General features: G+C 37.7%; 1 protein-coding gene across 2 annotated transcripts in view; it reads right to left on the bottom strand.

Moving 5' to 3' along the window:
- Positions 1–13,861: 13,861 nt before the first annotated feature.
- DPP10 (dipeptidyl peptidase like 10) overlaps positions 13,862–15,352 on the bottom strand; it is a 252,548-nt gene continuing 251,057 nt past the window's right edge. For both annotated transcript variants that reach the window (XM_082764039.1, XM_082764038.1), the window contains exon 26: positions 13,862–14,206. In XM_082764039.1, coding sequence (XP_082620165.1) covers positions 14,069–14,206 — 138 coding nt within the window. In that variant the 3' untranslated portion in view covers positions 13,862–14,068. The remainder of the gene's footprint in view (positions 14,207–15,352) is intronic.

Raw genomic sequence — 15,352 nt, 5'->3', positions numbered from 1 at the left:
CAAAGTCCAAACCATCTATCAGAGTTTTACAGGCTCCACTTGAGTGCAGCTCACTAAAATCCTAAAGGTTTGCTGTCCTCTAGCACATTCAGACTCTGGGAAAAGTACCTGGGAAAACTGAATAGGTTATTTATTTTATTTTTAGATGAGGACTGGCCTGATCCAAACCCACTGAAGTCATAGGAAAGATACCTGCTGACTGCATGGGTCTCTGAGCACAGTCCTTCTTTGGGAAACACTGGCACTCCTACAAGACTTCTAATTCTACAGCCCCCTATTATCCTGCAACTTCCCATAGCACTGTGTAACCACAGAGCAGCAGGACTCGTGCTTGCTGGACCACCAGTGCCAACAGGACTGAAGCAAAGTTGACCATCTCAGCAGAAAGCATGAACGTGACGCTAATAAGGGTTACCAGAGAGGGAATGGGAGAATAATGATTTCCATACTCTTCCTATTAGATGCTCTAAATTTAGGTGTCATGCTGAAGAGATTCCGAAAGGAGATGCAGCTATTATTAACATGCAGAAATCCAGCTGCAGAGATGTCAAGACAAAAGTTAGGCAGGATAATCTGCTTGAATGTGTTTTAAGTGCAATTATATTGAGGGGGAAAAAATAATTCTTTAAAACACTAATTGATATAGAAACAAAATTGCCATGTTAGCCTTTTCCCAAATTATCCAGCCACCTTTCTGCTATATATTCCTTGCATCATAAAAGGTTAAGGAGCTGATGCCAGAACCCTGCCTGTTTCTGAAGGACAAAAGAACACATGCAAGAAGGAGGAGGAACAGAAGAGGCCAATTCAGTGGATATTTTGGGGGGAGATACTGCATTTTGTCATAAAAATAGGGCTTTTACTGTTTATGATCTCCCGCAGAATTTTAGTTTCATGTTGTAGGCACTCTGAAATGTGTAGTAAAGTGTGATTTCATTCATCTGGAGGGAGTGAGAAGTTCTTTGGTCACGTGCTTTTGAAAAACTTGTGAAAAGTCTGTCACCCAGAAACATAACTGTTCTGCCTGTCTGAAAAGGAGGATGCATGGTAAGGAAAATACAAATATCAAATAACAAAATAATTAAATCAAAGAAAGAAAACTGTGAGAAGGGTGGGGGGAGATGTAAGGGAGGTAGGTGGGAGAAACAGCTCTTAAGCATTTTCTCAGCTATTTAGCAAGAGATTATCTTGTTTCAAAGCTGCAAAATAAAAATGTACATGACAAAAAAAAAAAAAGGTGTACACAAGGCATTTTACATACAGGAATTCAAGGAGCTGAGAAATTATAGTGATTTGGGTAAAAAGGAAGTTTATGAACAATGTGGAAAACTGTCAGATCTTGGATACCTATCACAAGGCTATTTCCCATGGACCAAGTTAGCATTTGCATCTTGGTACAGAGAAAACTATCACAGGACCTGCCCAGACACAAGCAGTTAATTTAGGGAGGCAAAGGGCAGGACGTAAGCTCTGAATGAGGCTTGTGATATCAGTGTTATTACTGAAATGATTCTCTGAGATGCAAGTTTTAAGTGATGTAGCAACAAAGTCTCCTTGGTTACTTGGTTCACAATCACAACCCTACTGTTGCCCACAGAGAAATAAGAGCCATTGTTTAAATAGTATTTATTTATTTATTTTAGAAAGATAACAGAGAAGGCTCCTCAGCTTGTAGATCTGCTCCTAGTTGTGAAGTTGACATATTTAATGCCTTCAGGTTGCCTATCTCAGACCCCAGCTTTAATCAAGAAATTAAGATCTTTTGGGCGCCCCAGCAGCAGTGTCAAACTCCTATAGCACTGAATGCTGCCACTGATAGCTGCTGACTTTTCTTGCAACCTTTCAACAGCTTTTCATTTGAAAGCTGGGTGAGTGAAGCTGAAAACAAAAGACACAGCTGATTTACTTGAATAAGCTGCTTTATTTATTATTGGGCAGTGTGTGGTTGCTTGGCTTTTTCATCCAGGTATGAACATAGGATTTGGAGTGTTTCTTTCTGAAATTCAAGATAACAGAAAATTAGACTTACCTTTGGTTCTCAATCTCATTTTTAGTACCAGCATTTCTTCTCTACTTAGTGCAACTGTTGAACAGGCTGGAGGCCTGAATTTCCTCCTAAAATTGCATATTTAGGAGCTTGGTCCCTTTGAAAGAAGTATATCGCAGGTGTATCACTCTTACTTCATGGTAAGTGGCATGCAGAACTGCAAACAAATGTGTCCCTTGATCTGATGGAAGGAAAAGTGCTGATGTTGTTTTACAATCATTCTCCAGAAGCCTCACTTTCATTTTTTATTATTTTTTTTTTTCCCTTTTCACCATAGGAGGTGTACTACTTGAAAATGAAAGATATCTTTCCAATTTCACTACCTCTGTTTCACCATTTTGCCTTTGATATCTGAGCAAGTCATGTCTTGTACACCAAATCATAGAACTACGTTGTTCCCAGAACTACCTGGAAAAATACAGAACAAGCACATCCAAATACAGCAGATACTATGATATGGAAGTATGGAAGTATCAACATGTTTTTATCCAGAAACACCACAACACAGCAGCAGAACTAGATCTCCATCTCTCCAGCTTCTTATTGAACAACCTCACTACAGTGTCATCCAACCATTTGTACTGCTATTTGGTAGTTCTTATAAATGCACTGTTAAGTCAAGTACAACCTTTATCTCTCTCTATATAAATTCCCTAGGTCTGGTTTTAGATTTTCTAGTAATCTTGGCCCAGCACAGATTTTCTACAGTGCAGTAACCATATAAAACATCTTTTTTTGTTGTTGTTATTTTTGTTTAGTTTTGATTTTTTCTCAGCCACGTCAATCCATTCTGTATCTATGGTGTCTGCAACAGCTGTAGGTATATTTCCATATTACTAAGTGGAGTTTATAATTCTCTGCATCACTTAAAACAGTCATACGTACCAGTTCACATATCACAGTATATAGCTAGAAGTATTTAAATGAAACACTGATAATTTGAATGACCAATTTACTTGGGTAATCTGAGATCTACCTCTCTTCCATTTGGATGTGTTCTTTTACTTTCATGACATTATTGTAATTGCTTAAACCACTTTAGTTGGGATAATCTTTTCCACCTTAATTACCTTATCATTTACTATTAGTGATGTTAATATGGTCATTAAATGTCACAAATAGCTTTTAGTTTTTGCTTTCTGCCTGGTTCAAAGTCATCCAATTCAAACATGTCCGTATATATATATATATATATATATATATATATATATATATATATATATATATACACACACATACTTTGACACATCTGAAAATATGTTCAATACAAAGTTTATTATGGCATTAAATTGATGAACTTGATTTAATAATCAACATTTAAATAATCAATTTAATGCTATAATAAGGAAGATATAAAACAGCCAAACCTCTGTTGAGTGCGATGAGCTGCAGTGACATTTGGTGGTCATGCATGGCAACATTTGTACAAGCTTCATTTAGGGAAGGTGGCAGGTTAATTGGAACAAAACAGAAATGCAGTACAACATCCATAATAAGCAGCCTCCATCAGTGTTATAAAGAAGGCAAAAGGAACTGAAAAAATGTTTTTTTTTTTTTTTTTTTTTTCAGACATCCCCTCTGAAACTAGTATCCAAAATAAGCAGAGATCTTGAATTAGTACCAAGATGTTTTTATACATTTATAAGGAAATACACTAAGATAGCTTGGCAGGCACCAAGTTGTTTTTCCTTCCTCTACAAACAAAATGTTTGTAGCTCCAGACTCCATTTGCAGTAGCTGAATGAAGCACAGCTTAATGGTGTAGCTTGGCTTCAAGTGTTCAGTTCCAATAAAATTTCAGCTAATGGAAGCTGGAACCAGTACTTCAGAGTTAACACAGAAATCAATTCCACGGTGTGGTTTTCAATTAACATAAGTTCATGTATTTCCCCACCCCACCCCTGTGCCCTGTCTAGCACAGAACAAAACCCGAAACAGAAGTTGATGGATAACTGGGGGCTTCTATAGTAAGAACATCCATGTTTATCTGTAGAAATTAAAAGTTTCAGGTAGGAATCTAGAAAAAAAATCTCTTAACTCTGTTTCTCAGAAGATAGCTTGCTAGATGTAATTTATAACACAATTCTCCATACCTGTATTTCTGAGGTGTCCTCTCTTACCTTCCCATGGTGTTATACCCACACCACGACAGTTACAGAGGAACCAGGGTGTGTTTGCTGAAACATGGCAATTGACAGCCAAATTTAGTTTTGCAGATGGATTAAAAATAAGATGTTGTTTTACGTGGATAAGTGGCTGCTTATATCTCAATTTATTTTTATGTCCTCAGGCTGACCCTGTTATTTATTCATCAAAACTGTAATACTAAATTGAGTTACCAGAAGAGGTTGAATTTGCTTTTGTTTTCCATCCTTCACGGACTGAGGGGGCTATATATTGCAGATGCCCTGAATCCATCACTCAGGAGGGGCAGCACACCTGGGAGACATTCATCTTCTCCAGTATTGAGCAGCTGACAAAGATTAGAATTTGAGGACACTTTGGACCACTTTAGTGAGAAAGACCTCATGCAGGGCGTATACAACCCACTTGCAATATAATTGCCTAGCTCCTGGAGGATTTGCACTTTTACAAATCTCCCACAGTAAATTCACAATTTGCACTTCCTCTAGTCAGTAAAAATAAATAAGTAAATATGACCTATTGATACATATCTTGTTCCACTAGAATATGTATCAGAGTATTTGCCATCCTTTGCACAAATGTGCTGGACATCATTACTGTATAGGGCTACTATGCATTTATGTTATTAAAGTGCAGCTCAGCAACACACTCAGCCCCATTCAAAGTGAGATATGGCAACACCTGATGTTTGTGTGCAAACCACCCCAGAAGGTTTACAAATTCAATTAAGAACAAATACAATGAGCTGTGGCAGAGAAGATAAGTGCTATATAGGCAAGAAGGCATTACTTATAGTGACTAATCTGCAGGCATTGCTCAAGTGTCTGTGCTTACAGAAGCAGAGCAGTGCATCCTGTGCATAGCTAAGGCATCAGACATGAGTGCAGGCTCTCTCTCACAGGCTTGTAGTGGGCTTGCACCCAGTGTGAACCCTGGGCTCTGCACATCCCAGGTCTGCACAGGTGCCTTTCAAAGTCCTGGTGGAGGCTCTGCACCAGAACATGACCCATGGGTGAAGTAAGGCAGTGAGAGCAAGGGTGAACTCGAAAATGTAGCATAAGAGGCAGGCACTGCAAACAGGTCTGAGGTGAGCAAAATTGTGCATGGAGATGGTGGGGAAAGACTGGAGGCTGATCCTTTGCAGCACCTGGGCATTTAAGGAAAGGAAAAGGCAGAGGCAGGGGACATCTCCCCACTTCCGGCAGCATCAGCCCACCCAGCCCTGCTCCCCCTTCAAAGACACCCTCCCCAGGAGCTTGATTCTACAGACAAGACTTGTGGTAGTGCTGGCTCTGCCCAGGTGAGGATGCTACTGTCCCCAGTGCTTAATAAGTGTCATGATCAGGAGAAACATAATACTACTCATATGCTGACAATAAGTTCTGGCCTTTATACATGGCAAGAGGTGCTTCTGCCTTGCACACAGACAAGACTTAGAGCACAGGGACAATAAGGTTTCTTTGGGAAGAGGAAGAGTGTAGCCATAACAGACTTTAACAGAATTTACAGACTGAATGTGATAGGAAGCCAATTCTTAACAGAAAAGTTATCATTTATAAACCTGAAAGTTTTAGAAAATATACCATATTTATCAGGCTTATCCACAAGAACATTTCACAATCAAAGCACCAATTTTCCATTGAAGCGTGGAAGCTGTTTTCCGTATGTGCCCTGCTGTCCTAAGGATCACGTCTGCAAGATGTACTGCACATTTCTTAGGCTTAATATCACCACATTTTAAAAACTGCTTATATAACTTTGTGTTGCAGCACATCCTTGTGAGCCAGCTATGAGCTTTTCTAGAGGAGAAAGGAGAGCTTCAGCCAGCATTCAAGTGATCTGCTCACCTCAACAGGAGGAGACCACTGCACAGACATTGCCTGCCACACTCAGCACCAGGCCCAGAACGTATCTGAATGATGGTTATACAGAGAGAAAAAATAAGAACTAAGAGACAGTAACAGATCTTTTGCGTGGTCTCTGGCACTGTCACCAGTTGTGAGTACAAACAGCAACACACGGAGTGGCAGTCAATGCTGCAAAGCATCCATGTTAGATAGTAAGACAAGACCTAAAAGATCGTCTGCCTCTGTCCATTTCCCACCTTCCATCCTGGGCATCTTTGACAGGCATAAAAATACTAAGAGTTAATCATAGAACAGTAACGACCAGGAAATATTTTTGATGAGTGATGCTGGGTCACAATTTTAGTCCTTCTGTTTAAAGAAAAAACAGTTGTCAAACACCCCAATCAAAGCTTTGTTTTGTCTTTAAAGTGTGTGCAGGGAGCCTTCTGTTCAGTGATGGCTCAGTTCAGCTGTAGCTCTTTTGCTACTCTGCAAGTGGGATTTTGAGGTTTTGAACATTTTAGATACTCCACATGAGGACAACTTCCTGAGAGTTTGTTATTAATACATCTATGACAGCTTGCATTTAAGGATAGTGCTCCTCTCCACCAAGGCATTTTTTTTTTTTGATATTTTGCCAAAGAATTGTGGTAGGGATTTGTCATAGACCAGCTTGACAGCAAGATTTATTCTGTCTATATTCCTATCTTAAAACAAGTGTTATAGATGAGAAACACACACACACACAAAATCCATTATTTTTCAGAAATGTTTTCATTTTAACTAAATATTTCTCTATAAAAATACTGTTTAAATCAGACTTGAAGGTTTCCTGAGTGGCTTTTTTATTATTTTGCTTTGTTTTGTTGGGTTTGTTTGTGTCCTTCTTAAATGTTGTCCTGTTAGGAATAAAAGGGGGATTCGTTTTCTTCTTTGCAGGAAACTGGAAGCTTCCTCCTTCCAATTAGCCTTATTTTTTTCCTATACTGGGTAGAAGAAATCTACTTTACAGAGATTTCCTAGATAGCGCTCTTCAGGGTGCATTTTCAGAGTTTCACAACCCCACCCATTGCATTTTAAATTGCTACAACTTGTTTTCACACACACTGATCCAGTTAAAATGTAAAGCCGTTTTGATGTATATAAAGTTGTGATGTATCTTAGAGGCTCAGACAAAACACAAAAATTTTGAAAACATAAAATAGCATTAATTCTGATTATGAGGAAAAAATATGAGGGAAAAACAAAAAAACAAACAAACAAAACAAAACAAAAATGTAACTGATCAATGCTTTGATAAGCAGGAGCTCTTCCAGAGAGCTCTGCCTCTGGCTGGTTCACAAAACAGGACAGAGAAACACCAACCCCACATGGTTGTGGGGGACAACCCACACAAAAGCACCACAAGGCCAACTCTCACTTAATGCCCCACACACTTTAGTCCTAAGCACATCCCCAGCCCACTTCAGGCTCCTCTGTCACCCACGTGCCCCAAAACAGCCTCATGGAGACATGAGAGAATATCTCGAAGCAAGCTCCAGCCTCAAGAAGAACCCAAAAGCCTTCCCTGGAAAGACCCCTGTTCCCCAAGGAGGAACGTCTGTCTTTTTAAACCATGCAGTTCTTTTTCTCTCCCCACTTTCCCAAAGGGACATATGGGGTGCTGCTCCCTCAAGCTAGGGGCTCTCTACCTCTTTCTGCTCTAGCAGCATGGGAAGGAAAGCCAACCCCCTAGCAGAGGACTATCATATTGTCTTCTGGTCAGATGCTGTGTTGTGCAGCTATATAACACCAGATGCAGTTGGGTCTCTGTTATAATTAATGAATACTCATTAGCATACCAAAGGAATTAAACATTCTCATCCAATTCTCACTACTTCATATCCAGACAGAATAGTCTTTTCGTAATGGTGTATGAGAGCCAGATTTCAATTTTTTCACTCAGGTTAAATAGCACCTCGCTCTGTTATCCCACTGTGGCAAAGCCTCTTTGTGAAGTAATGTGTCACTCATTGTAATTAGTTGAATCTCATGCTCTCCCTATTTGTTATTGCTAAGTTCTTAGTTTACATTCTGGGTTTTAATGGTTTTTGGTCAAGAAATTTTAACCACAGCTTTTCTGAATAGAGTGATGCTTGTTAGAAAAACAAACCAAAACAAAAATTAAAATGGAAAAAGCAAGCAAACAAACAAAAAAACCTGACCACAACCTGGCTTCCACCTCGGAAGGAAGTTCTTGAACCCCAAACTGAAGGATAAATCAAAACTACAAAATGTGATACACTCTGTCTCAGTACTCCTTTTAAGCCTGAAAATTGTGCTAAAATTGATTTTCCACAACGCTTTTTCTTCTGTCTTGCTTAATTCTGGTTACACTGCCAAATGATCTTGTTTCTTCAGTTGTATTCCTCAGCTTCACTGGTATAATATGTATTTTTCATCAGATGTTCTATAAAACCTCTTAAAATATTTGATATTTTGCTAGCATTCATTTTCGTTGTACTTCTACAAGCAATCCTTATAGAAGCAGATAAGCCCCTCTGTACAATTTTCATTCCAATTAAAAAATATATCAATCCATTAGCCTAAAAAATGTAGGGTTTAATATAGCTAAAAAGGAAGAACAGATAACTTGACATTGTAAATAGCTTTAAATGTAACAATTTACAATGTTTTTCAAAACAAAATATTTCACTGCAACTACCTATTTCAAGTGCAGAATTATATTTAAAAATTAATGTTTTGTGACTGTCTGAACTGTAGGTTATAAATTAAATTTAAATACAGGAGTAAAAATCCATAAGAAACCATATAATTCATCATTATTTTTGTAACTAACCGGATACTCTGGATTTCCAGCTTTAGTTAACAGTTTGAATCAAACCTTTGCTACATAATAGAGCAACATATTTCAATAAACTGTCTCTTTGCCACGCTATTACTTACATACCTCCCTTCTAATGGTGACAAAAACCTTCTTAACAATTGAATTTATGCATTATTTCATTTGCCACGTGTATGTACCAGGAAAAGGGTGATAGGTGCCACTGGACACAAAACGTTGAAATTCTTACATCTTGTTTTACTCTTCGTTCAGAATAAGAAATGATCTGCCCATTTATTAAACCAACTCTTCTATAGTACTAACAAGTTTTTTTTTTTTTTTTTTTTTTTTTTTGTTTGTTTTCCTTCCAATCCATATATTCCCTTTCCTTTAATCAGAGTTATGTTAGAACATTTACAGGTGATGCCAGAGCTGCAATTTCTCCCAGCTGGTCTATCAGCTGTAGTACCTTTGAGTCAGCCACTGAATGCTCTTACAAAGCTCTCCTTCCTTACCTTCAACTAATAGGAGAATAGCAAGGAGACCATAACACATAGTATTTTTAAAAATATTTTTCTCACCCCTGATGTAACAATTTAATGTCTTTGCCTATCAAATTGCATTTCTGTTACAGTGTTCCTTTACTAGCAGAGAAGACCTTGAATCTAATGCAAGAATCAAAGCAAGAGGCTTTGGCAGACAGCTCCTCTACAGAAAGCTGCAAGGGCTCTGCACCAGGTATAGGACTAGACTATCCACCTACAGAGGTACCTACCTCCTACCTAAGACCTCTGGATATCAGCTGTCTTTAGGGAAATATTTCCTGAGTATTTTCTTAACAGTTACAATCCCTTTGCTGGTTTTATTGATCAGAAGCCTTTTTATTTATTTTTTCCTCCTTTTTATGTTTCGTATGGTCACAAAATCTTAAATTGGGCTCTTAACATTTTATGGGATGTTTTAATTAAGAAGACTTGTATGTATCATTTGTGCCTTCATTAAACCAATCCTGTTGTTTTTAATTCAGATTTATGTAAAGGTAGAATATTGCATTTCTAAACTAATTATACAGGCAATAAGTCTAATTCCAACTTTAATGGAAACTTTGGACCATATACACTCACATGGTTTAAATTTTCTTAATTCTGTCCAAATAATTTAATTTATGTAATTTAATCTAATAGCACTGTAATTTTCAGGTGTTGGTTTCCTTTTAGAAAACAGGCATTTATTTTACTTACCACTGCATAAGTTTGGAAGTGAGTTTGTAGGAGGCATGTTTTGTTACCTCCTGGTGAATTAATAACCAACACTTCTCATCAACCTACCTCCAAGAAGCTAGGCTCCTTCTCAACTTTCATGTATGAAATGCAACAGATAGAAGTTTAAATAAAACCTTTCTTTTCTTTTCAAAGATCCAGCCACCTTGGAAGTTGTGATTCTCCTTAGCCATATCCATGAGCTCCCAATTCTCAGAAGCACTCCTGAAATCGTTCAAAGGGAAGAGAGGAATGATCTTAATGGTACTGAAAGATGTTTTCCAGAAGATGTACCGGTGAGGTTTGTCCTTCCCCAGAGGCAACTGACTTAACAGCAGGACTTACTTGAAGGAAATATAAAATGCTAGGATCACCGCACCTTGCCTATGTAAGTGTTTTTAGGCTGTGCAAAAGAAACTTGCGTTCAGTCTCTTTGGGCCAGTCTTCCCTTTGCTTCGGTTTCTTCAGTAACATCTAACAGACCTGAAAGGACGGATACCAGGTCATACCTGGCATCCTCTGCATTTTATTAAAGGAGTGAACGCTCAATGCTCCCAATTTTCCATGGAGAATCTCTGGCTTCAGATCAAATACAAGCTCTTCTGTCTTAAAGGCACCTTTTGTCAACTAAATTAATCTAACTGACTACACACTCAAAATAAGTGCCAGAGCTGAGAGAACAGAGGTAATCACCTTCATTTTCAGACATGGGTAGATCTACATATGACAAACATAGGAACAACAAGCAGTTGGTTACAGAAAATCATAGTAAATGTTGATCAAATTAAGTCATTAATATTTCTGTATTTGCTGCAAAAAGATTAAAACATTGAATTCAAAAATAATCAGCCTTTTTATGTACTCAACAATCTGGAAAATATATTCCAATTGACATACACTTTCTCCTGATCCTGTAATATAATTGAAGTTTCAATATGACCTACAGCTTTCACAGATTTTGCAAGTCCTTATAGCAGAAAAAGGATAGAGCAAATCAAGAAGGTAGAGATAAGCTCTAGTAAGCAGTAAATGGATATGCTGATTCCCTAGGTTTCCATAGATTAGTAGGTCTAGTGTAGTAAGTGTCACATTGTAAGGACAGCTGACCCAGACAGTAGTTTTTCAGACATAAAATAGCATCACAGTGCTTAACAATAGGTAAGCTACAGAAAAATCTATGAATTTCATGCCATTTCTGTGCAATGTGTACTAATTCCTGATCAATACTATAGGTCACTTAGACTAATTAATGAGTGACTGCTATTTGCTGTGTATGTAGAGTCTGACAGATAACCATATTTAGTTGTGCTGGAAGTGGAAGAAACATTTGAACTAGTTAGCAAGAGTAAAGATAGCTCTGGACCTCACCTTGTACGAAATCCTTTAGTCTAGAGAGAATCAGAGGCTGATTCTGCAAATACTTTTTGCAATACCTAAATTTAACTCATACTTAAAAATTTCATAACAACCAATTAATCTAGGTCTGATGCTTGCCTTTTTATACGCATTTATATAAAAATAATTGTATTTGTAGGACAGCATGAGAAATATTAACTATATTAAAAGCAGACCACATTTCCACATAGATAACCCACATTTCAGATAATACATACTTTTTAAACATACCAGTCCTGGCAAAAACATTTCTACAGAAGTCATGTCCTCATACCACCTTCATATTCAGGTAAATTGATCAAAATGGGAGGTGAGATGCTGGTGTAGAAAGAGTGAGGAATGGAGGCCTGAAACAGAGCAGTGTAGGGAAAAAGGAGATAGGCTGTGGGTTCAGAGATAAGGGATATACTGCCAAAGGCATGGATCCAAGATAAAATATTTCCTGAGTGCATGCATAACCCTATTGCTGAGACACAAGCCTTGCTTGTTTGCTTTTGCAGATAACTAAAGGAGATATATGGGAAATGTGGTAAATCTGAACACACTGGCTGTCTCACAGTGAAACAGCCAGTGCAGGTTGATAAGAATTAACCTCCTCACGTAGCCTGGCTGTACACTCAACATGTGTACACCCAATATGGTTTTTGCACACTTGCCTGAAACTTTTTTTTAATGATCTTATCATAGTACTCAAAATATGTGCTATAAATACCACAGAGCGAGGTCGTATTTTGTGGTGACACTGGGACAAGATTTCCTTGCACATTAAAATTATATTAAACTAAATGAAAGATAGTTTAAAATGCTAATAAAACAAGATAAATACTAAACATTAAAAGAAAGAGACTTTTCAGGGTTCTATAAAGCCATATCTTTCAGTCAAATTATTTGCATCATAATAAATGCTAAGAGTTAAAGAAAATATTCTGGAAGAAAATAACAAATTAAAAGCTTTAGGTGATTTTTCATTGTGGTAAAAACAATTTCCGTTCTTCATAAAATATGTAGAACTTTGCATCCTAAATACTTGCTTTTAATCTTACAATAAATGAACTCTTAATTGGGTAGGAAAGTACTTGGAGTATACCCAGAAAGAAGAAATTACAGCTATTCTCATGTAAGCTGCACAGCATCTGTCAGGAGTTTTCACATACCTTCAGGAAGATACCTCAAATTAAGTTGATTTTTGCACTTGATTTTAGTGATCAGCGTTAATATTCTGCAAACCCAAACTGGCTGCCTTGTTTATTTCATAGTTTCAATTTCTGTTGCTGTAATTCACCTTGGCAAATAAATGTATGTATGAGGGGCTCACCCTCTGAGTAAATAATAAAATTTCACTTGTCAGGATCTTCCTTTGCCTTGAATGAAAAACATACCATCTCTTTGAGATGCTGTTGAATCTAAATCCTGTTGCAACAGACTTAATAAGCAGCCCTGGAATAAAAACTAATGGATAGTTTCAACTACGTGGCCACCCTGAGGAACTTTAGAATTAAATTGGAGACCAGATGGAAGAAAAGGAACATGCACTATACAAAATAATTCTTCATTTGAAGAGTAAAGTATTACTCAATGGCATTATACATTGTTAATAAATTTTCTTTATCTGAAACTATAATTTAATATTTATGTATCTAATTTACATGTGAGAAAGTAGCATATTCTAAAATTAGAGTGTAACCAGCAAACTATTAACTACTATAAACAATACCAAAACACAACTCAAACATATTTTAAGGAAACAATAGATACATTTTGGACTGGGGAAAGATTTCAATTGCAGATATGGTTTTAAATACAACTGTTAATTATGTCGGAAAAAAAATCTTCAAGCTCAGAAAGACTTTCTGCTTAGGGAGTCTTGGGTATATACATAAAGACCAAGAGTACACTACCAAAAAGTCCCTTATTGGTTACTAGTAGGTACGGTAATAATAGTAAATGCTGAAATTGGGGAAAAAAAAATCATTTTCAATATCAATGTTATATGATGCACTAGACCATATATCCCCTTTGAGCAGAAACTAGAGAAAATATCGTGCCCTTTATTATCTCTGTGGTTTCTTATGTGTAATAGACAGCGGAAGAATTGCACTTATTGTAACATTACAGTAAAGTGTTAGATTGCAGCTCACCTTTTAAAATATTAGTGGCCATAATACTTATGATAGGTTGTGCATTATGCAAAGATGAATAAAGATGTGCATTTAAATTAAAAAACGAGCAACCACTTACAGAACCAACAGTGAGGCTTAACATAACAAACATGCACTAACCCTACACTTATGCAAAACTAAGTTCTTACAGGAAACTGTAACCAACTGTTGACCTTCCACAAAGGCAAAGGTTTTGTCCCTTGGTAATATGTCTGGACTTTGTAGTCGAATTCCAGTTTATTAGCTCATTGTCTGTAAATGTGCTGTTCCACTGTGATATCCTTTAGCTGCCCTTGAGCTTCTGCAGAATCTGCAATCTCACAGTCACTTTTATTTAAGGTTTTATTGAGCCGCAAAGTAAGTCCCCTTCAGTACTACACAAATAGGATTCCTTATTCATCTTCTTCAGGTTCCTGTGGTAAAATTGGTGTCTCCTCCTTTAAACAAGCACTAAAAAACCCAAGGATTGTGCTGTAAAGGTGATATTTGCTTTTCTCAGAAGCAATGTTATGACCTTCATCCGGGTAGATCTAGCAGAGGAAAAAGGAAAAGAGTAAATAGTTTTTCAAAGGCTTTTCAAATATTTAGGGCTCTAATTTTCCTTCTCTGATCTTCAAAATGTTTTAGATGACAACAGGATGATAACATTAGTTTTATAGTATCAAGGAAAGCTAATAAAACTCAAAGCAAAATCTGTTCTCTCTTGAAATTTGGAACTTAGATAAAACAACCACTGCAGCGGGCTCTGCAGAAGTGAAAAATTTTATATGCTCAGTCACTGTGCTTACAACAGTTTACTTAGCTGGCACTTACAGTGGTGTCTAGGTACTTGAATCCCATCAACTTCAATGAGGATTAATTACCTCCTGCTTTTCTCTTAATATCCCAGATTCTAAGTGTTCAGTAAAAACCTTTTAATTCATATTTTTAACTGTCTTCTTATTTTACCTAAAGCCTACCATATCTCCTTCCTAGGTGGATATAAGCAGTTTTATCTCAAGTCAGATGCCACTGGAAATTTCTCCCAAGGAAAGCTGAACAGGATTTTGCAGGCTGAAGAAATCCAGGCCATGGAGGTTAGGACAAGATCTTTTGTGGACTGAGGCAAAAAGATTCACCACACATTCACCTTAAACTCTGGTAATCACCAGGCGATGTAACCATGGCCCTGCCTGAGCAGGGGGTTGGACAAGGTGACCTCCAGCGGTGGCTTCCAACCTCAGCTGTCCTGGGACCCTACGATTCTGCCCCATGCAAGTCTGCATGCCCTGTCCTGCTAGCCCCAGCCTGTCCCTCCCAGTGCCCTCACCCTCCATACAGCCACGGAAAGGGGAGCAGCACTCCAGTAATTTAGCTGCCATTTAATAGACACACGGGTTGAAAATGAGAGGAAATTACTTTCATGTGACCTGTGAGGTTTTTTGGTAAAAAGGGAGTAAAGTAGTAGCATTTGAATATTACAAAGGGTGCATATGGACTGTAAAGGTGTTGTAGGGTAAACAGATGGAGAAAAGGGAGGAGAAAGAGCCCAGAAGAACACAAAGAACATATGGTTCTTAATGTCCATACTAGCAGTAAGGAAACAGCATTCTAGCTGCAAATTGTGGAAACACCAGTGGGCTGTGGTAGGCAGTGTCCTTTTCAAGTGAAGAAACAGCAATGTGAGGTTAAATGTT

This window comes from Aythya marila (assembly GCF_965140915.1).
Source record: "Aythya marila genome assembly, chromosome: 6".
NCBI classification, from domain to species: domain Eukaryota; kingdom Metazoa; phylum Chordata; class Aves; order Anseriformes; family Anatidae; genus Aythya; species Aythya marila.
The sequence above is the reverse complement of the archived record's forward strand: the minus strand, read 5'-3'. Positions and strand labels throughout refer to the sequence as shown.